Source organism: Lepisma saccharinum, chromosome 15 (assembly GCF_977018435.1).
Source record: "Lepisma saccharinum chromosome 15, izLepSacc3.1, whole genome shotgun sequence".
Taxonomy (NCBI): domain Eukaryota; kingdom Metazoa; phylum Arthropoda; class Insecta; order Zygentoma; family Lepismatidae; genus Lepisma; species Lepisma saccharinum.
In genome coordinates, this window is record NC_139243.1 from 65948480 (window position 1) to 65973169 (window position 24690).

A 24690-nucleotide genomic window follows, 5' to 3' on the forward strand; every position below is an offset into this window, starting at 1 on the left:
ATCTAGGGGATTAACACCAGGATCCCCTCTGTTTAATCTATCATCTAATTTTGTGCCTGGACCACAATACTGATAGCCTGGAATGTGTAGTTCAAATGGCAGCTTGTTTATAATGTCATTAACAAGGCCCCGACCCTCAGAAATATTCCAAAATTTGGGGGGTAGAGTATTAATAATTTTTATGAGATATCCAATCCCCTTAGTGTCATTCACTATAAAATTAGACAATTTTGTGCTTATCATGTCCATAATTCCAACCTTTTCATTGTAAAAATTGTGGTTGCCAGCATTTTCCTCCCCAGCTATCACCAATAGCCTATCTACAAGTTTCCTGACATCATCAACCCACACAAATTCTTTAGGCAGGGTGTTGTATTGTTTGATTCCACTGCCAGTCTTGATCTGTGACCATATGGGCTTGATTAAATTATTGTATTTTGCCCCACTGCTCGACTTGACTCTTTTTTGTGTGGGATCATTGTTCTGGTATAGAGCATCTGATTTTATTAATATTTCTTTGTAATCCTCATAATATTGATCTGTATAGCTGCCAGGTCTCTTCCTGGTCATCAATTCCCATAATCCAGGTGTGCCGGTGTACTTAACAAAAGCACCTTTTTCTCCAAGATGAGATTCTGAATATACAATTATATCATCTCCCATAAATGTTACTCTGAAATTGCCAATTCTATGTATGATGCTGCCATCCTGCTCTGTGTCATCATATAAGCCAAAAACCTCATCTTTATTGTCTTTAGGTGTGGTTAAATATTTTTGAGCAAGAAGACCCAATTCAATAGGATCCTGACTAGCCTCAATTCTTCTAGGAGCAATAGGACTAGGTGTATGAATACTTGAAAGTGGGGTGAGTGGATAATCTAATATGTTCCTAGCAGCTACAGGTACAAGCTCTGTGAGCAAATTTTGATTTTGCTCTGTAACAGTTTTGATATTCTTACCTAAATTATTAATAGCATCAATTACAGGCTGTTCTGTTTGTTTGTGTTTTTCATAAATTCCACGGTTCTCTGATTTCCATCCCTTAAATCTTTTTACAAGATAATCTCTTAATTTAAGATCATCAATGATTGGCCTTTTCATGGTTATTTATATATGTTTCAATGTCTAGAAAATTGTTGATTTTATTTCTGTATTTGCCAGTATTAGGTGTTCTTGTCATATCAATTGTGACAAACCCATAACTGTCCTGGTTCCAGCACCTGCTGCAAAACTTGGAAAAATCATTGTAGCTCAAGTCCCCACCTACATATTCATCATGTATGTGTTTGAGGTTGGTATGGTCTTGATGAAACACACATATAAAATTGCTGTTGTCCCGGATCAGTTGCTTGGGTATTTTTGAAAAAGTCTGTGCCAGGTAGAAGCAATCAATGTTTTTGTGCCGGCCCTGTGTAAAAAAATTCCTAACCTTGTTTTGATTATCCAATATAATGTCATCAAACACAACAACAGAATTATCGAGACATTCATGAAGTGGCTTAACATCTGGCTCAAAAGTGGCAATATCCAATCCATCATATAGCTTCATCAGTTGCTGATATTTTAATTGTTCCAAGCTCTTAGAGAAGATATACAAGTGCCTGTTTTTCCAGTCTAACCAGTTGGGAGCCAATAAAAAATTATCAACTAATAGTGTAGTTTTACCACAAGCAGATGGCCCAACAATAAGACACCTAATATTATCAGGTAGCAAGTTGCCATTTCTCTTATTCTGTTGTTCAGGTTCTGGCAGCCTTTTTATAACATCCCAGGTGCTCATATTATTATTTTGTTTGCATCGATCCAGCTGTGTTCTGGGAGTCCTAGCCATTTGACAAGTAACTTGTTGCCTTTTCTGCGGATGATTTTTTCTATGAGATATGTGTCAGGCTGTTTAGTTTTGCTGAGCTCTTGTTCATAGAACCTGCCTTTGAGAATTTCTCCTCGGTGATCCTTTATTATATATGTGTTAAGGGTCCCAGGTTTAACTTGAACCACTGTAAATAATTCAGTGCTCCAGTTTCTGGTAAAACCTCTTTTGAATAAGTGCTTATATTTGCTGATTCTTACTTGATCACCTACCCTGTATTTGGCTTTTCTTGTTGTTGGCTGATATCTAGGATAATAAACAGTGCTGATCAATTTTTGCTCATCAGATGAAGTTACTTCAGAGGGTTTCATGTTGATTGTGGAATGGATAGAATTGTTATATTTATGTAGAAGTTCTGGAAGAATATTAATCCATTTATAATTACCTTGGAGAGTAAATTGTTTATACATAAGATTTTTTAAGGTTCTGTTGAATCTCTCTACAATTGAGGCCTTGAGGTCACTGTAACTCGAGTAATGTTGTATTGCCTGGCTTTTAATAAATTGTTGAAACACTGAATTATAAAATTCTTTGCCATTATCTGTTTGCAAATAGCGCGGGGATCTTCCACTTTGATTGATGATTGTCCTGATGGCTTCTGTAACACATTTTCCAGTCTTGGATTTGAGTGGCACAGCTCAGGCAAATTTTGAAAATGTGTCTATTACAGTGAGTAGATACTTGTAACCCTTGTTGATTTTGTCTAAGTTTTTCAACTGTCCACTTGCCATTTCAATCAAGTCGCTCTGCCATAAATCATCTATGCTTTTTGTGACTACTGGGAGTCTCTTAAAATTATGTCGGGCCTGTCTGTGTAATTCATCAACAATAATTTGTCTAGACATAATATGTAAACAAAAATATTGCAACTATGGGGTGTTCAGCAGCTGAGACTGCAGGATTTTCTAAATATAATTTCTCCCCTATTTGTATTTTAAATTCCAAAGTGCCATCATCTTCAGTATAGGCTGTTTCCAATGTATTGGGATCTGTAAAATCCTCCAATTCTACACTGGTGATTTTCACTTTGTTATCAGCATTTGTTATTGATAAGGTAGGGTAGTGGTGTGCCTGTGGTTGAAGCCAATATTTGATCTTGATTGGTCTAAGTGTGCCCCCAACAAAAAACTGATAATAAAATTGTGCAGGGGACAGCATATATATTTTGCCACCTGGTGTAAATGGAGAATCATATTCTTTGTTGGGGATGCTGTACAATTCAAGAATTACTGTATGTTTTGGATTCTCGATTATGCCTGTTATTTCTTTTTCTGCTGTGAGCAATCTGCTTGTTACAGATTCAAGGTGCTCATTGATAGTCCTAACAACATCATCATGGCCTGGCTTGATTTTTATGTCCACAGCAAGTCTCTTGTATTGTTGCACAATTTCTTGTAGCTGGGTGGCAAAAACAGACAGAGCATTTGCTTGATTGGATTCCATGGTTCCTAGCTGTTGCTTGATATTAGCTACAATTTGTTGCAAATTTTCAACAACTGCCAATTTTGAATTTTGAGCAGTAAGATCATGGACCTGTCTTCTGATATCCTCAAAAAGGGCATGCAGTTCATTAATATGTTGATTGGTTGGAAGAGTGGCCACTGCCTGAGTGAGATGTTTGATCTCTGCCTGGATATTCTTGATATCTTCTGATTTCAATATCCGATTCACTGCCCTCTTAATATTTTTAAGTTCCTGTGATGTAGGAAGATTTGACACTGTATTTTGTAAAAATTCAAGTGCCAATTTTACATTGTTTAATTCAGAAGCATCAGCCACATTTTGCATAGCATTTTGGAGCAGGGCTATATCTGCCTGAGAGGGTGTTGAATGTTGTAAAATTTCAAGTTTTGTTTGGATATCATCTATCAAGTGATGAAAATGAGATAGTTCAGATTCAGTGTTGAGGTTTTCAAGCTTTGTGATTTGTTGCTGGACACTAACAAGGGTATCTACAATCCCAGGCAATCGGGATTCTAGTACATTTGCCAAATCACTTTGCACTGCTGCTATTGTACCTTCAAGATGGGTTATGGAACTTTGAATTTTTCCAAAATCTTCATATGTTTCAAGTTGCAGCTTAATATTTGCTACACTCCGAGTTATTGCATTCAAAGCATCAGAAGATGGCAAATTGTTCATAAAATTTTCAAGTGTCTCAATTTTTTCTTTAACCTCGGCTATGGCATTGTTCAAGGGGTCCAGATTAGGTATTTGGAGTGACTGAATCTGTTCCTTTAGAGTGGAAATCACTAGATCAAAATCTTCTTGTGATTTTATGCTTTTGACAGTTGTTTGGAGCTGTGTCTGGACATTATTTATCTGCTCTTCCAATTGTTGTTTCAATTGCTCAGAGTTGTTAGCCTGGGTCTTAAATTTGGCTTGAAGAGCTGCTACAGCCTCTTCCAAACTTTGAAAATTATCCAATGTGGCCAGGTCAGTATATTTCTGAAGCAATAATTTGAGTTCAGAATCAATTTTAAGAAGAGGGTCCATGCATTGTGATTGCAAATTTGTAATTTCTAATTGAAGACTGGCATTGAGAGTGGTTTGTAAAGCTTGTAAATCACTTCTTAATTTCTTGACTCTGACATCAAGCATCAAAATCTCATCACTGTGATCTTCATGTCTTGTATGGCCAAAAATATCATTAGGCATTTTGTTTAGTAGTTATTTATTATTGAATACCTGATTCTTAATTCTATAAAAAAGGGTATAAGCTTATCATAGGATCCCGGGACTTCAATATATAAGCAGTCACCAGCAGAAACAGTATATACAGTGCCAGAAATCATGTTTGAGTGCTTAATTCTGTAAATATTTCTCCCTACTGAAATTTTAACATCACCCTCAGGGGTTGTAATAAATTGTAATTGCCCACCTACAGGTAATTGGTAATGATTTAAATTATTGTTAAATATGTACAATATTTTGCCTGTTTCATCAACATCTGTAAATATGCTGTTCAGATGAATAATTAACAAAGCACTCAGTTTAGATATGATATCAGAAGAGGGTTGTGGTGTTGGCAGCTCCATAATACCTTGTTTTTTAAACCCAAATAAGTTCATAGGCATGTTTATTTATTTCAAATCATGCTCTGTAATTGGGCATTGATTGCCATTTTTCAAATCACAATGCCCCCATGGTAAAGTATGTATGCCACATGATAAAATGCATCTCTTATCATCATGTGGGTCCAGAGCCACTTTTCTTACAACATTTGAAGTCAATAGGTGATCCACACTCTGAATTCTGGATTCTGATGTTCTGATTAAACTCTGGGATTTGAGACAATTTTTATAATCTTCAAATTGGAGCTCTTTTTCAACAGTTACTCTGCCAATACCCTTGGCCTTTTTGACAACAGCACTACATGTTTTAAAACTGTACATCTTGGCACTTAACCCAGCAAATTCCACAATAACATCACCAAGTGTCTCATCTTTTAACTTGCCAGGCACTTTTTTGTTGTGGTGTTGTTGAATCTTTTTATGTTCACTGGTATCAAAGTATTGAAACAATTCAGGCTGGGTCATATCTTGATAAACATCTTCTGTTTGAATATCAAGAACAAAACTATCCGTGTCCATGTACATCAATTTTATATTATCACCATAAAAAGGTTTCAACACATCATAATACAATTGTAACATATGTAATTTGGCCAATTCCAATATTCCAGCCCCTACATAAATAGGTTTATCAAACTTAATTTTTGTTTTTTTCATGTTGAAAAGTGCCATATTTTCATCATAAATTCTTCTATAATTGAAATTAGGCTTTGCAACCAATTTTTTGCTCAGGCTGGGGTCAGTAATTATTTTAACATCGGTATGTTTTCTGACATTTTCAATTGTTTTGCCATACACAGAATTGACCATCAATTTAAACAAGCCCTTATCAAATTGGCTCTTTGCAGATGTTCGAAGCTCTGTATTTGTATTAATGTATGGTTTCAACCATTCTGAGTGCCTGAACCTTAAGACTTTGCCAAGTTTGGTCACTTGAACACCATGTTTCATCAGGAACTGGAGGTTTTTGTAATATATGACATAGCCTTGTTTTGACTCCAGTGTCATCATGAGCTTCTTCTGTTTAGAGCCAGGTGAGCACTGAACCTCGGGAATTGGGGGCAGATCAGAAAATTTTTTGTGGAAATTTTTTGGAATTATCAGATCAACCTCTAAGATTAGGCCATATTCACGGTCATCATAGTTCTGAAGATCTTCAATATTGAAATCTTCTACCCATTCAAGCCCTGCATATGGCAGTTTTTGCATCATCGCATGACCATAGAGGCTGTTGGCATCTACATACACTATATAATTTGATGGCAATTCTGGATTATAATCACGCATATATTTGTTATTTGCTCTGGCATATCTCTGGGAACATTGCACCATCCCCCCTCTTATACCTTCCTCCATAAACAGATACATATCTTGATCCTGGATCAGATCCAATGGCATTTTAGTGTTTAAAAACATTGCATCCCATGCTAGGCCCGGGGCACTGTAAAAATATATTGGGTCCAGTCCATAATTTTGCATACAAGATTTTCTGAATGCCTGCAATATATCAGCTAAGATGGTCACATCAAGTTTCAAATATGCCATGTGATAATCACCAAATGTCCGGCATTTTAAATTGTTCCACACCAATTGGGCATGTTGATAATCTTCATCTGTGATTCCAGATCCTCTGATTTTGCTGTAAAACTGTTGTTGCAGTGGCAGGGAACACTCATCAAATTTAGAAAAATCTGTAGCATAATCATAAGGATATACACCCTTCCGCCTAATTAATTTCAGGTCCTGATTTGGAAACAATGCACGTGTGATTTTGAATTGATCATCAGATAATTGAGTGGCCACTGTATCCAGGCTAGCAGATAAAAATCTGTAAGAATCAAGAAATCTTATGTGAATAGGAACACCATTAACTTTAATTGTTTTGCTTATAGATATATATTTTTCATCATTTTCAGCTAAAATATTTAAATTCTGCTTCTCAAACCCCTCATATCTGATCAAATGATGGAAATCATAATTGGATGCTCCATGGCAAAATATGGGGACAAATCTTGGTCTCTTGATCTTAATATTACAGCTATTACACAGTGCCATTTTGAATTTACCATCTGTATGAGAATGGTGTTTCACTTTGATATTTGTATCTGAAAATTCAGAATCACATACCGGGCATTTTTCTGCATTGTTGAAATCTTCAATCTGATCCTCTGTTAAAGGCAACATGGGCCTTGATTTTAATAAGATGTTAGATGCTATGTCACGGCACTCATTTTCTATTCTATGTGCAAATATTTTGATGGCATCTGCTCCCATGTATGAATATTCTTTAGTAACAACACCATCCTGTACAACCACATAACAAAAGCTGGAAGGTTCATGTAGCTGGTATGGTGTAACTGAAGATTCTTCAGGATCTGGATTGCAGAATGCAAGAGATTTGAGGATTGATTCAAAATCATAGACAATATATGCTGGGTGTTCCAACAAGGCTTCAAACTTTTTGAATTTGCAATTTTCACTTGGATTGGGCATCACCATATGAACAGGTTTATTGTTCCCACAGTATTTCAGATGCTCAATTAACTTGTTTTTGGCAATTTCTGTATTCTCTTCAGGAACCCTCTTCACCATTTTTTTACCATCAAATACACTTAAACATCTTCTGCACAACTTAAATATTCTATTAGATTTGTCTAGTTGTGTTCTCACTAAAGCTTGAAGATTATGTATCAGAGTATAATGATATTTGCCATCCTCTTCAATTAAGAGCAAATCAATTGGAATAGCAGATTCATCATCAATTGTACTGATTCTGAGAGGTTCTATTGAGCAATTGCCAGTGGAGCAAATAAATACATTAATAGATAATTGTTTGCCATTGATATGCCTGGCCTTTTTTTCAAATTTATCAATATTCTGAACAGACATTGGATATTCTAAACCCTTCATTGCATCATCAAAAAGATGTTCATGTTGTTTGTAATAATTTATTCTTTCAGGATGCCTTACAACTGGAAACAAAGCAGCTAATATACACCACAAAAAGCATTTCTCATCATTATTTTTAATATTAACCACGGCTTTTATGTTTTTAATATTAGCAGGTAATGGCAGATATGTAGATCCTTGTAATGGGCTGAATTCAGAAATATTAACATAGAGCCTGTGTGAAGAGCCGCATAGGCTCCATCCAGACTCTTTTGCCGCAAATTCAGAGTGTTTAATATTCAATTGATCCATTAAACTGCTTATTATTGTGTCTGAATTTGCATTTGAATATACCGGTACAGTTTCTGTTATGTGGGGCTGTGTAAATTTTGTGCCATTTGGTTTCTTATATTGAGTATACAATTTGAGGGACAGCTTATAAGAGCCATTTTGTGCATTTAGAATTGCCTGCAGATCAGGATTTACACTGTTCAAAAAATTCTCAATGCCACATCTTGGCTCTGATACAAACCGGTGATCTCTTAATTGGCCATTAAAACTGCTATGGATGGGTTCATAGCGTGGCTGCTTTGCAGGTCCAGCATTAACAGGTGCTTCATGCTTCCTTTTCAGACCAGATGTGGATGGTTGTGGGGGCAATGTTGATGACTGTGCAGAACAAGTATTTTTATGTTTATATGTGAAGTATTGCATGCTGTATTTTCTATTGCATTTGGGGCATATTTTTGTGGGAGTTCTGTATTTGTCCGGATTACAAATCTTTTGGTGCTTGGCCCAATTGGGGCTGGATATATTTTTTTTGCATTGATTACAATATTTCTGTTTCGGCATTTTTGTTGTTTTTTTATTATATACAATTTCCTGGGTTTCAATTCAAAATTCTATGCTGGATCAGTTGGGTTCAACACTGTGCTTTGTGTGTGTGTGTGTGTGTGTGTGTGTGTGTGTGTGTGTGTGTGTTAATATTTTTGGCTTTGGTATTTATATAAAATTTCCTGGGTTTTAAATCAAAACTTTATGCTGGATCAGTTGGGTTCAGTGCAGACAAAAAAAACTGCATAGCTCTATGTCAATTAGTTCTTGAGATTTGTATTTAGGAACCCAGGAATAAAACTGCCCGGGCGAGGAATATTAATCCTACAGCGGGGCAGGAATCTGAGAAACCGCCCCGAATATTGATCGCACAACTCGCGGGAATAGAATTGCCCGGGCGGGGAATATTAATTCCACGGCGCAGGAATCTGAGAAATTGCCTCGAATATTGATCCGGGCAGAAGAACTGGCCGTGGCACAGCTCCTCGGTGCGGGAATTTGAGGAACTGCCTCGAGTATTGATCCGGGCAGAAGAACTGGCCGTGCTACAGGCCCTTTTCCCCCCTTTCCCCCTTTTTGCCAAAAATTGGCTTTTATTGTAACAGTGTATATTGTTTCTATGACCTTACTTGGGTTATTCCGCCAAATTATATGCTTCAATTCTCCTATACTTTGGTGGAGCCTGTTCAGGTTCTGCCCCCCACTTGTGGGTTCCACTACCGATCCAGCAATGGTGAAGAATCTGCACTGTGCCCTGGCTTATATAGATTTACAGAGCCAATAGGAGCCCTGCTTATTTAAACCAATCAGAAAACACCACATCATCACATTATGTCATAAGCATTTAATCAATTAATATTGCACAACATGATGCAATAGAAGTGTGCCGGGAAGTAAATATGTATGGATGTGGGTGGGTGGGGATGTGGGTAGGGGTGGATGTGGGTGGGTAGGGGTGGGTGGGTGGGGGTAGGTGGGGGTGGGGGTGGGGGTGCATCTTGGCTTAGTTTTAAGTGCTGTGTTCAAAATAAAAATATAGTGGCTGATAGCTATATCCAAGTACCAGCAATTGATTCCCCAGGCTGGGGCTTCCTACAGGCAGCCAACGAGCCGTGCGCACATCTGCGTGTACCACTGTGCGAGGAAGCCCGGTCAATAATATTTCCCAGCACCGTGCGAGGAATTGCCCGGGCAATTGATTTTCCAGCACCGTGCGAGGAATTGCCTGGTTAATATTTCCTAGCACCGTCTGCCCGGTCAATAATATTTCCCAGCACCGTCTGCCCGGTCAATAATATTTCCCAGCACCGTGCGAGGAACTGACCGGGCAATTGATTTTCCAGCACCGATGCAGACAAGTTGAGAACTGCCCCGGGCAGAATTTTGAAATCTATACCTGCTAGGGCACTGTATCAGTTACTACACTTAAGATATCATATAATATCAAGAGGGGCATATTTTTGACAAGTTTATGGACAACAATCTCACAGAAGTACCTTTTGTAAGTATAGGCACATCAATCTGAGGGGGGTCATACTTTCTCATGGAATCCATGAGGGCTTTTTTACAAAAATCTTGGATTAGAGGGGGTTCCACACTTGAGCAAAAAGCTCATATAGGCATGTTGAGCTTGTTTTAAGTGTAAACAAATCTGCTTGAGGGGGGTTCATACTTTCCGGTCCTTATCCTATCGTAAATACAACTACTATCGTTTCCACATGCGTGTTTTGAGAGTACGGTTAAAACGTTCTACTACGCTGGCTTTGATGTGACTGAAAGTCGAGTAATGTTGAATATTTTGCTTATGAACAAACTGTTGAAATATCGAGTTGTAAAATTCTTTTCCGTTATCCGTTTGAAGAAATCGAGGTCGCCTGCCACTTTCATTGAAAATAGTTTTGAATGCTTCCATTACGCACACACCTGTTTTAGCCTTGAGGGGCAAAGCCCACGCAAATTTTGAAAATGTATCTATAACAGTAAGAAGATACTTGTATCCTTTATTGATTTTATGTAAATTTTTTAGGTTGCCGCTACTCATTTCCACAAGGTCAGCCTGCCAAAGGTCATCCACGCCTTTGGTCACCACCGCCAGTCGTTTGTAGTTTCGTCGTGCAGGTTTATGAAGCTCGTTCACGATACCCTGCCTAGACATGGCGCGAAAATAAGAATATAGCCTGGATGGGATTTCTGGCTGCAGACAATGCTGGGTTTTCTATGTACAGCTTGTCACCTATTTCTATGTCGATAATTTGAGTGGCATCTTCGGCATAGGCAGTCTCGCGACTTTCGGGGTGTGTGAAATCGACCAGCTCAACTCCTCTTATTTTAGGCTCATCGCCAATGTTCGTCACGGTCATGGTTGGGTAGTGGGTTGCGTGAGGCAAAGACCAGTAGGAAACCTTGACGAACTGAAGTGTGCCAGCGAGGAAAAATTGATGATAGGCTTTTGCAGGAGTCAACATGTAGAGTTTGTAACCTGGATTGAAAGGGGAGGAGAACTCTCTGTTTGGTATGCTGTACAGTTCGATGACAATCGTAGACTTGAGATTGTCGATGCTGGCATTTAGAGTGTTTACGTTGGTTCGAACCTCAGTCTCCACATCCTCCAATCTGCCATTCACCGATTCCAGGTGTTCCTCGATAGCATGAACAACAGTGTCGTAGTTTGGTTTGATCTTTACATCGACAATAAGGCTCTTGAATTTTTCATTTAAGTCATGTAGTTGGGTGCTGAAATTAGCTATAGTTGATTCCTGACTTGCCTCGATACTCCCAATTTGCTCTTTCACGCTGGCAATAATCTGCTGCAGGCTTCCTACAAGCGTCAACTTGGAGCTCTGTATTACAAGGTCGTGGACCTGGGTTCTAATTTCCGCAAACAATTCATGCAGCTCGGTGATGTTCTGGTTGGTAGGTAAAATCGCGACAGACCCCCGTATCGATTCAATTTCGGATTGGATGTTTTTGATGTCGTCGGATTTGAGTATTCGGTTGAGAGTTCTCTTCACGCTTTTCAGTTCCTGAGAGGTAGGCAGGGTGGCCACCGTGTTTTGGAGCGATTCCAAAGCTTTTTTCACCGCGTCCAACTCGGAGGCATCGGCAGCAGCACGTATGCCTTCTTGCAGTTGCGTTATGTCATCCTGGGTGGGGGTAGATTGTTGCAGGGTTTCCAACTTAGTCTGTATGTCGTCGATCAAGTGATGGAAATGAGACAACTCGGATTCTGCATTCAGATTTTCCAGTTTGGCGATTTGCTGTTGGACGTTGGCCAGTGTATCCCTGATGCCCGGCAGTTTGGTTTCCAGCTCATCGTGAACGTTCGCCAGATCATTTCTAATGGCAGCAAGAGCATCCTCAATATGGGTTATGGTGCCTTGCAGCTTCCCGAAATCCTCGTAGGTCTCAAGTTGGAGTTTGATGTTGGCCACGCTACGGGCAATGGCGTTCAGTTCGCTGGACGACGGTAGATTGTTGATAAAATCCTCCAGCGTTTGGAGTTTAGTTTTTACTTCGTTGATGGCCGCATGCAAAGCATCCGTTTGAAGCTCAGCCTTGATGCTTTCCAACGTAGGGATTTCGAAAGATTGAAACTGTTCGCGCAATTTAGCAATACTAGCGTTCACGCGATCGTAGTCGCCTTGTGTTTTAATGCTTTGGATGATAGTTTGCAGTTCGGTCTGGATGTTGCTTGTTTGATCCTGCAAGCGTTGTTTCAGCTGTTCAACGTCTGAGGTTTGCGTTTGTTGCAGCTTCAGAAGTTCGTTCTGCAGATTGCCCACACTCAGTGCCAGCTTGTCGAGATTGTCTATCGACGCGAGGTCGGTGTATTTTTGCAGCAGCGATTTTAGCTCTGCATCAATCTTGAGTACAGGGTCCAAGCACTGAGACTGCAAGCTGGCTATCTCGGACTGGAGGCTGGAGTTGAGCGTGGACTGGAGGGCCTGCAGATCGCTTCGCAGCTTCTTGACCCTGACGTCGAGCATGAGAAGCTCGTCGCCATGGTCGTCGCGTTTCGTATGGCCAAAAATATCGTTAGGCATTATTGTTATTTATTATAGGATAGCTAATTTTCATTTCTATGAAAAAAGGGATGAGTTTGTCGTAGTCGTCCAAGAGCTCTATGTACAGGCGATCGCCAGCAGATACATCGTACGTGGTGGTACTGTTCATCCTATCGTGTTTGATGCGATAGATGTTCTTGCCGGAGGAAATTTTGGCCTCTCCTTTATTCTCGGGATTCATGTCAAACTGCAGTTTGCCGGAGATGGGGAATTGGTAATAATTCAAGTTGTTGTTGAATATGTAGAAAGTCTTGCCCACATCCTCGTCGTACTGGGTCAGGATGCTATTCAAGTGTATAATCAACAAACCGTTGAGTTTAGATAATAGGGAGGGTAACAGGTCCCAGCTTGCAGGTGGCGACGGTGCGCTTTGGGCGAATGCTTCCATAGCCTGCTTCCTGAAGCCAAACAGGTTCATAGGCATTGTTATTTTATTTTATATTTAGCAATTCGTTTCGAGCAAGCCAATTTCAGCGTTGGTAAAGCAAAGCCCTTTTTCTTTACCCCCTACGCAAACGTAAAGCATGCCGGGGAAGGAGGGAGTGGGATATGTTTGCTTCGTACAAAAAAAAATTAGGTTAAGTTAACCTCTCTCCGAGAACTGACCCCAAGCGCCCATTTTCAGCGAGCGCCATTTCAGCGAGTTTAGTGTTTTGTAGAGCGAGTTGGCAACACTGCCAGTGAGGTTAACATACATTATCAAAAGCACATCGTGAAAAGCTACGTTTTGTTCGGGCACACATACACTCACACACACACAAAAAGCTAAAAAAATTATACACCATGAAAAGCTACGACGAGTTGGAAACACTGCTAGTAGGAAACACTGCTAGTGAGGTTAACATACACCGTGAAAGGCTACGCCTCGCCCGGGCACATGTACACACACACACACACACACACACACACACACACAAAAAAAAAGCTAAAAATTATACACCGTGAAAGGCTACGACGAGTTGGAAACACTGCTGGTGGGGTTAACATACACCATAAAAGGCTACGCCTCGCCCCGAGTTGGCAACACTGCTTGTGAGGTTAACATACACCGTGAAAAACTTCAAAATATCATATAGTGGAATTTTTGTAGAGTGGGTTGGCAACACCAACAAGCCTCAAATGATGATTCGAGCCTCAAATGATAATTCGAGCCTCGTCAGTGTTGCCAATTTCTATTTGTAGGTTAGCTTAGCCAGTGAAAAATCATATAGTGGAATTTTCTTCGGATAGGTTGGCAAAACCCAAGCCTTAAAAAAGGAACATCCAATAGAGTTGCCAAATGTAAAAAAGGGACAATAGGTCCCCCTCATAAAAAGCTACAGTAAGAGCCCACAGGTCGCCAACACTAGGCCCCCAACAGTGTTGCCAGACATAAAAAATACATGGACCCCTCAGGCCCTTTGATGAAAGTTTACAGTGAAAAACCCAGTAGGTTAACAACACTGTCAAAGGATCTACGGCAGTGTTGCCAGATGTAAACAGGGGGCAATGGGCCCCCCTCATAAAAAAACTACAGTAAGGGCCCACAGTGTTGCCAACTCTGTGCCCTCAAAATATACATCATAAAAGGCTACGACGAGCCTCAAATGATGATTCGAGCCTCAAAAGAGGTTGCAGAACTGCCTTTTTGTGTCTACTGATCTTTTTTTTTTAACTATTTTTAGGTCATGAATGCATTTTCTATTTTGCATGTTTTTAGGTATTTTTGCTCATTAAATGTTAAGCCCTAATAATGATCATTTTATAATTATTCAAGCTTGATTCCTTCATGATTCTCTCGGATGCAAAATGAAAATGAAAAAGGAATTATTTTTTTTAATTTCTGACACTCTTTCCTTTAGGCCAGGCACACACAGGATCTGACACGACGAGTCATGATGCAATGCAATGCAACACGATGGAATACAAACCGACACGACAAGTCACTTTGCTTCTGACAAGAAGTAACAAATATTTATTATTGTTATTATTGCTTTTTTCTGGAAAGAAAGTTTTCGGCACTCTACAAATTGGTTTACTGTTATTATTTATTGTTGTGTTTATCATAAGAACTGCTCTAAATACTGTAGTATATAAATAATCATGCATACATGTACACACACACACACACACACACCCACACACACACCCACACACACACACACACACATATTTCTTTTGTTAAATTAAAATTATTTTAGTTTCATTCTTACATACAAAAAGTTACCTGTATGGCGTGCTGTTGCGTAAAACCTGAAAAAAAAAGCACTGATTTTTATTATTATTGCATCCAAAGTAAATGTGTAAACACAAGATAGATCACATCTGTCATTTCAGGAAATTAGGATCTCATTTACATCTAAAACGAATAGCACTCACTCCAATATATTAGTTGTTTCTACATTTCTGGTCCGCCCACTGACAGAAGACACATTTAGTACAAGAACTTCCTTTTTTTCCTTTCATTTATTCTTCACTAGGATTAATGTAACAAAGAATGAACTTTTGTATGGTGCATTAAATCAATAAAATGGATGTCCAATGTCGCAGCAGGGACAGCGTTTTGCCAGAATGGAGTTCCGGTGCATTCCGGCTCACTTTAAGTGCTGCCCCCGCACCCTCCAAAAAAGCAAAAAGTTTAATTTGCATACTGCAATCACATAGTTATTCGAGCAATAAATATAAAGCTTGCCTGAAGATTGTTTTTCTTGTACAATTCAATGTAAAAGCTCATACCACAGACCTTACGACTACAAAAGACACATAATTGTATCCCATACGACGACAATTATTTAATATGATGGAAACTGAAATGCAAACACCTCAATTGTCGCATTTAAAGGTAAGAAGGACCTTATGGTTCACCACCAATTTTTGTTTTGATAATGAGAAGCAGATTCATATTGTTCAATGTGTGCTTTTCCTCTTAAGAAGTGGAAATAGCAGACATTCGAGTGGTGCCCAGGATTTTCAAAAAAGGGAGGGGGGTTACGTGTACGTTTTAGTAGTGATTCCTGAAGTCCTCATTTTGCCATTTTTTCCTGCCTTTTCTTTCATCTTTTTTTCCCCAAAGAATATAGAGCCTAAGCAGAATTATGATCCTCACCACCCCTCCTTGAGAACGCCACTGGACACTCGGAAGAATTTTGATGACTCCAAACAAACCCTGCTGTGGTTGTAAATACGGGGATGGGGGCTGAAAAAAGGGCCTGTTAAGACCCAGACCTTCAAGAGAGGGGGAAAGTACAGGTTGCTGGACTTGTCTGCCTGTTCAGAAGCGTTCGGCTGTTCTCGGCACCAGCAGAGACCAGAGAGATGCGCACCATTCTGTGATGAGCTGGGTCGACGAACACCATTGCCTTCAATAGGAAACTTGGCGGGAGGGTTCAGCATGAGGGTATTACTGGGGCCTTATTTTGATGCGCTAAGATTAGCGAATCTCTTACGTATTTTGAGCTGTTTCTTGCTGTTGCTTGGCTTATTTCGCACAAATATGTGAGTATTCTGACTTATTATTTTTACTGCTTCTCTAAAATATATAAAATGCAATATTTTTATTATTTTGCTTGGTCATCGCTGCATCTCCCGATGACCGGATGCCTCGCCTCTGATAATCAGAACCAGAACCTCTTTATTACCTTTGAAGATTCAGGCTGTGTACAAACGGTCCAAAAAGCAGGCTTGAATACAGTCTTATCAGAAGTGACGTCACCTAGTGCAGTTTGAATGTGCTAATTAAACAAGCAATCAAGCCCACAGCATCCATCATTGCTGCTTTGTTTACTAGACTCATGCACTTGTTGTTCACTCCTTGAAAATCATGCAAGTCGGTCGGCCAGATGTTGGTTGTAATTTCTTCTGATCTGTGATAATGTAAGTATACAAACTTTTTAAAAATGCTTTGTGATTTCTGTGGTGAAAAACAATTGTTTATACATTGGGAAAATCAATGTGTTCATTTGTCTTTGGCGCTGCAGTCGAAGTGCAATTCGATAGATTTTCATTACTAGTCAAAAGCTTCAAGACTGAAAAGAGAAACCATTCTCAAAGGATGTTCACTTCAAGTACAGCCTTGCACCTTTTGGACACAGGCAAAATTTCCTACTCTATCTGGATGCAAAAATCTTTAGACATGCTTTCTTCTAGAGTTAGTGGCATATCACTGTAGTAAACAAATGTATTAATTTTAACATCTCCAATTTCCTTGAAAATGAAAACATCTCATCTTATGAAAAACATCTCTAAAAAGCATATTTTATTGTGGAGCAATTCATTGTTTATTCAAACATTTTATTTTTTCTTGTTAAATTATAACCAGAAGAAATCTTTATTTTTTAATGTAAAAAAAGCAAGTATTCTTTTTTTTTGTTATGCATTCATTTTTGACATCTCTTCTTAGATTGGAATAAGTTACATTATATTCAAATTTACCAGTTTGTTTATATTTGTCATAATATCTTCTTTCTTTTATTCATCATTACTTTTTAAGTTTCTTGGTCATCTAAGCCAAACTCGCAGAAGCACATCCAACTTTTAGAGGCATATTATTTTCTAAAATTTATTGGACAGCACCATTATAATTCTTAATAAGTTCATCCTCATCACTAGTAATTAAAAACGTTTTTGAAATATTTAAAAAAAAATCAAAATAAAAATGATTATAATCACCTTTGTATAACTGAAATCACTGCTTGTCGAGTAGGATTCACAGGCACAGTCCAGGACGTGGTATAGAACAGCTGGATCATAAGATACATTGAACTCATTGACATTTGCTAGGGCAGGTAGCTACAACCTTTTCTGCTTTCTTTTTAACATAAAAATCAGTACAAAGAATGTTGGCAGTGCTCCAGCCAATACCACCTACATTAAAATCACCTACTAAAATAACTTCATTAAAATTTCTTGCAAGACCCAATCTAGGTATTTAATAAATGTCTCATAGTTAAAATCTGTGGGAAATAATGGAGACCAAATAAAATTGGTTCACAGCTGAAGGTCAAGAATTTTATTCAAGGTCTGAAACATACAATCTGTTCATTGTGGATGAGGTTTTAGTATTTCATAGGTGAAGTTCGGTGTTTTCATGTTGCTAATTTGGATGATTTCCAATTAATTTCGAAGGCCCACTCACTGTCTTCATTAACTCGGGATGCAGTGACTGGGACAGTGCATTGCCCAGACACTGCATCGCTGCTTTGTTTCTTCCTGGGCAGCAGCAGTTCCAATTTATCCCATTTGTCAGTGTTTGTGCATGTTTCTTGGTTTGCATCGTCTACTGTGTTTTCAGCTGGCAGCTGTTTAGGTTTCCCTCGTCTGGCAGCGTTGCAGGGTGGTGACAGGCAGGTTGGGTTGTGTACTGTGGCTTGGTGTAACATGGTTCTTGATCCTTGGAATGTTCGGAAGAGGGTAGTGTTTTCTGTTCTTGTGCACAGTGGTCCAAGTGACTGCAAATCCTGGCCAAAATCCCAAAATTGAAATTGCGAAAGTAGATTTGTTACCCTTATAATTCTAGAGTAAAAGGTCCATTCTATTGAAAACTACCTGAGGTTACACAATAAGTGTCGCCTTCAGTTGGGTAGCGAGCCTTGAAGTGCGGCTATGATGTTTGTTTGTTGCAGAAAGGACTTTTCCACGTAGTTAGTTTTGCATCTTTATAAACATTTATTGGATGCCAATTGCGGTTTGAATCTTATTTTTTGTTAGTTTTAAAATTTAATTATGAGGATATACTGTCATCTGGTTTAATGAAGTATTAATTTGTTAATGTGCTGAAACTCAAGTTAGCCACAGATTTCTTATTTTTCAATACTTCTCCAGTCAATTACAAAACGACTCAAACAAGCTCAAGTTAAGATTCAACTATCTTATGTTAGAATAATGTCTCTAGAGTTTCAGGATCCAAAAGTAGTTTTTGCCTGTTCTTGCCCCTTTTAAGAAAAAGTCATAAAATGCACTTGGATACGCAAGATCTTCACTCTTCTTAAGTTGGGTTGGGATGGACATCTGGGTAATTTCAATGTAAGCAGAGGGCCAGGGAAGAGGGATTTCAAGACAGACATTTTCGTCACATCCCTTGTTCAGCTTAAGATACACTATGAATGTAAGAAACTAGGAAAAGTTGCTATTTAACAAACTCTTTGACTTTCAACAACAAATTTTTCTGGCCGATCAGACTTCAATTATAAAAGGAAACCACGGCTCTAACAGAAAAGTGTTATATGCGCATAGGCATATCCTATGGGCACTATCTTATGGGCTGGGCCTAGACGTCGTGATATTTGAGATGGGAACCAAGCAGAAAATTTAGCTTTACTTCTCACTCTATCAACGTGCCAGTTTCCACAGAAAATACTTGTCCAGCGATTATTTCGGCTGCTCAAGATGCCGGAAACAAGCATATAAAGAGGTATTATCCAAAACATCACACTTGGACCAGTTCTCGGGAGGGAAAAAAGGTGATGAATGTAATCCTTCGACTCCTTAAATCCAATCATCTCCACAGAGCAGTCTGAGATAGACACTTCAAAACGATGCATTAGACTTCCTTAAACGGCCCCTCGATCCATATATATATATGTTGAAACCGATAAGAGATAGAAATTGTAAAAATGTTGGAGTATAAGCATATACGTATATACTATATACACGACTTATGCGTTATACTATATATATTGTTTCATTGATATTTGGTTGTATCGACCAAAGGATAAGCTCTTAATCCTGAAGGTAGCAACACCCTAATATCCGTGCATCACCGGTATTTACCACTTTTCGCCGATGCAATGGAAGAGACCATTGCATCTAAGGATGCTAATTAGTACCATCGCATCTCTATTGGGTTCTGCTGCAGGACTGGAACCTTTTATCTTGCATAATTTAAATTCAGTCTACATTGCGTATTGTTTCATTGAAAAAAGGTTCCTGTACCATATTTAAATTGATTCTGTAAAAAAAGGTTCCTGGACTGTATTAAAATTGATCTGGAAAAAAGGTTCCTGGACCAAATTGAAATACTTTACAGATGAAAAACTGATCCAGAAGAAATGTTCCTGGACAGTATTTAAATTCATCCAGAAAAAATAGTTCCTGGACCGAATTTAATTTGATCCTGAAAAAAGGTTCCTGGACTGTGTTTAAATTCATCTGGAAAAAAGGTTCCTGGACCATATTTAAATTCAGCTGAAAAAAAAGTTCCTGGACCATATTTAAATTCATCCGGTAAAAAAGGTTTCTGGAGCCATATTTAAATTCTATCGGGAAAAAAGGTTCCTGGACCGAATTGAAATACTTTACAGATGAAAAGGTTATTTATGGTCCAGATACCATTTACGCTTGCTGATTTTCTCTCCTGGACCGGAATTGAATTTATTTAAAATTGCTGGAGTTGAACTTCAAACATATCTTTGCATGTGTTTTGCAATAAATGTGAAATAGAATGTGTTGTTTCCCACATATTCCTTTAGCACAGACCCCACAAATAATAATAATATGCACACTGCATGACCATTTCTTTGCTGTCCTTTCTTCATTCATCTCATCAATTCACATCTATTCTCACTGTTGTGATTAAACTACAAAGGTGAAGAAGTAAAGTGAAAGATCTAAATACAATGAAACATGCACAATACATTTTCTTATTTTGTTTGTGTAATGGTAATACATTACAAATTCAAAGCAAATATATACTGGGTGGGGCACCTAAAAGTATTTTGTAAACAAGAATAAATATTGAAAAACTGCTTTTGCATATATATATATATATATATATATATATATATATATATAGGTACGAGGGGGGGCTGGAAAGTTCATGAAATCACCCAGAAGAAATAAAAATTGAAACAAATTGTTGTAGCCATTAGAAAGAGCATATATTGTAAACCTCTTATCCTGCATATGATCCTTTTGTCATTGTTATTTTTTTGTTTCACGTTCAGTAAGAAGAGATGGTGGAGGACCTAAGGAAATTTGAGAAGAATGAGCTTCGCAGTGTCATCAAGTTTTTCGTGTTGCAAGACAAATCCCCCATGGATATCCATAAAACTTTGCATGAGACTTTGGGGGAACATGCCCCAGGATATACAACAGTAGCAAAATGGGTGAGGCGTTTTAGGACTGGACATGGTGAGACTGAAGATGAACCCCGCTCTGGCAGGCCTGCAAGTGCAGTGACTAGGGAAAACATTGTCAAAGTGCACGACATGTTCATGGAGGATAAGCGCATATCCACCAAAACCATTGCTGCGTATCTGGGGATATTGCGTGAGTGTGTGGGTGTCATAATATCAGAGTATCTGGACATGCGGAAGCTCAGTGCGAAATGGAACCCAAAATGTCTGAATGCTGACCAGAAGAGAACACGAGTGCAGATGTCACGGGATATCGTGCGCAAATTTCAACACCCTTATGATTTTTTGCACTGTCTGGTGACTGAAGATGAAACATGTATTCACCATTATGATCCACAGACTAAAAAGCAACCCATGGAGATGCGCCACAGTGGGTCTCCTCGACCGAAAAAGTTCCGAAGTCAAAGGTCAGCAGGGAAGGTTCTGGCATCGGTCTTTTGGGATAAGGAGTGTGTCATCCTCATAAAATATCTTAAACAGGGTGAAAACATCAGTGCTGCTGTTTATTCCCAATATTTGATTGAATTGAAGGCGGCTCTGAAGGAAAAACGTCGGGGGAAAGTGAGCCGTGGTGTGCAATTTCTCCAGGAAAATGCGCCCTCGCACAAGGCCCATCAGACCATGCAATTGCTGGTGGATCTGGGCTTTACCTGTGTACCCCACCCACCCTATTCCCCTGATATCGCCCCATCCGACTATCACCTCTTTCCAAACCTCAAAAAACATCTCAAGGGCACACATTTTCCATCCGAAGAGGCACTGGTTGAGGAGGTGGAGGGCTGTTTTGCATGGCAGGACAAAACCTTCTATTTGAAAGGGTTACAAATGTTGAAACATTGTTGTGAAACGTGTATTGAGCTTCGGGGGGAATACCTTGAAAAATGTATTAAAATGGTTGTTCCAGCTGTATTCCTTCTGGGTGATTTCACGAACTTTCCAGCCCCCCCTCGTATGGGAGGGGCTCATGAAATTAATGGACACAATACATTCAACTATATAAGGATACACACAAACTTAGTTTTTTTTTAATGGAAAACTCACTTATTTCCAGCTCATTTGACAGTACGGAAAAAATCATTAAGAATGGCGTTTGTTACATTGTAATATGTCAAGTGGTTCTCAAGTAATTGCAACGTGAAGTTGAGCGCAGAAGGTGCATCCTATGCCTGTTGGCAGAGCCAAGCGCAAATGCCGTCGTGCATACAGCCTGCATGCTTGTGCTGCATTTTTCCTACACTCGCCATAGATAAGTATCATCTTGGCCTTTTCAGAGTTTGAAAATACTGTTTTCTTAGCAACAGTTTTGACGTAGTACAGTCACGGACACTGCCGGCTTGTAACGATTCCATTGAAAGTCAGTGTACTCATTACAAGCCGGCAGTCCGTGACTACAAACGTCTGGTTAATCAGTGTACTTTGTTAGGTCTTTGCTTTATTTGATAACATTTGTTAAATCAATTCAAAAGAAAGAAAGAAAAATGTATAAGGTGCAAAGTATAAAAGTTGAAAACAAAGATTTGTCATAACCAAACGTGAAGACTTGATTGTTCCGATGTACTAAAAATTATGCTGTAAATGAATGAACACCAATAAAAAATTAGAAAGATGTTAATGGACTAACCTTCATGAATGTAACTCATGGCGGAATGTTTAAACTTTATACTTTTCAATGTACAATTATTTGTTAACAGTTTGTGTTGAAAGCAATATTTCCTTACATAGTTGAACGTACTGTGTCCATTAATTTCATGAGCCCCTCTCATACCCATATATCTGGGAAAGCAGTTTTTCAATATTTATTGTTGTTTACGAAATATTTGCGGTGGTACTTTTACGTGCCCCACCCGGTATATATATATATATATATATATATATATATATATATATATATATATATATATATATATATATATATACACTTGATATTTATGACTCGCAACAACTGGTTAGTAGCAATGCCCTGTTAGTGGAACAAAAAATTATCTTCTTTGATTTTTATGGTGCTTCAAAATTTTGGAAAATTATATAAAATAACATTTTTGTTGACACATTATTAAATAATAATGAACAATTATTTTTCACAGGTTACTACTTGTAGTTATGGAATACTGGGGTCTTCCAGATGAAACTGACGTTACAGAGAGGATGGCAACTGTGTATCTGTTTAAGCGACCTGTTCGAAGCTTACATTCGGAACAGTGGGCTTTAGTTGTCAAGTTTGAAGGTGATGACTGGAGAACCGCAGAAGGTTAGTTTCAGTGGGTACACTATATTGATAATATCCTCCCCTCCCCAAAGCAATAATAATAATATACACACTGCAGGGATATTTCCTTGTCCTTCCCCATTGAATTATCGGGAAAGAATCCCACATAAATATTTACTGTCTTGAAGACAGAACATCAGAAGTTGAAGCACCAGAACATGTATTTATGGACTTACGGAAATTAGCATGTACTCCAAAACAGTACGTTTTTCACATAAAGACTGAAATTTTGAGTTTTTATGAAAATTATGGTGTCATTTAATCATGCACTGTTACCTTGAATTACTGTCTCATTTTATATAACGAGAAGCAATGTTTTTTAGTGAGAAGGTCTAACCTATTTGCATGCAACTTCCTCGTCCAATATTTTTTACACAGAGTTGTTAAATCTAGCTGCCTAACAACAAACTCAAGAGAAAAAAGTGGGTAAAAAATTAAGTATTTTCTGCCTCCTTCCTGGACATCAATGAATGAGGAAAACCCCTTGTATATGCCAAGAATGTCAAAATAATGCATAAAATGTAGGGGAAGTTTGGTGTACATTTTCAGTTTAGTGTATGAAACCATTTGTTGCAACCACATCCAATACACACAGGGCATCTCCAATGGCATAGTGGTAATTAAGTGTAATTAAGGGGTGTGGTTTGATACCCAGTGGATCTCACTGTAAATTGTAGGTCCAGTCTGGATTAGCCTATCTGTGCATAAAGTGGTCATAAACCAAAAATTCCATTAAATTCAATTTCCAAAGCACAAAGCAGTCTCTACATATTCAATGTTAGGGGTCCTGTGATCCAGCTTTCTTTAAAAAATAATACTGCAATAAAAATAATAGTCATGCACCGTGGCCACGACATCTAGAGTGTAAGTTTTGAGTATGTAAGTATGCATGCAGGTTTGGATATATTATTATGCCTACTTTTTGAAGACTCAAATGTTCTACCCTTTTTCACCAAGTTTAACAGACCCAAGAATATTTTTTAAAGTTTTATTCAGTTCACTTTACGGTCATGATAGGCTAATCGAAACTGGACCTACAATTTAAATTTGGATCCACTACTGTGCAATATGCCCAAAAAGGAGATCGAGCCTAAGACCGCTTCTTCACTTTGCTTCAGTTTATTGTGGCAATGGGAGGAATTGAACGACATGCAATAATAACCATCTATTCCAGTCCTGGACCCCTTTCTTTTGCAGAATTATACTATAATCTCTAGAACATCAAAGTCAACTTGGTTTCTGTTTATAGTATAACATATTCTGATTTTCAGGGAGGTGAGGTACCCTCTCAACTGTAACCACTGGATCCGCCAGTATTTCATGAGGCCTAATTTCAAGATAAGAAAATAGAAGAAAGAGTAAATAACACTGAATTCAAGTTTTCCAAACGTGCAACAGATATTATTAGTTAAAATAATTGCACAAATGATTACAAATTTTGTACAATATTTTTCTGTCTGTGTGTGTCTCTTTTTCCAGAAAAACACACTTTTTAAGTTTCTACTCCTTGAATTAAAGTGATTTTGGTACATAATTTTATTACCCTTAGCTGCCTACCCCTTTCCTAGAAACACCAGATCAT

At 38.4% G+C, this 24690-nt stretch overlaps 1 protein-coding gene across 2 annotated transcripts in view; it reads left to right on the forward strand.

Moving 5' to 3' along the window:
• LOC145999499 (uncharacterized) overlaps positions 1 to 24690 on the forward strand; it is a 90322-nt gene that overhangs the window by 52201 nt on the left and 13431 nt on the right. For both annotated transcript variants that reach the window (XM_083136462.1, XM_083136461.1), the window contains exon 2: positions 22927 to 23090. In XM_083136462.1, coding sequence (XP_082992588.1) covers positions 22943 to 23090 — 148 coding nt within the window. In that variant the 5' untranslated portion in view covers positions 22927 to 22942. The remainder of the gene's footprint in view (positions 1 to 22926; positions 23091 to 24690) is intronic.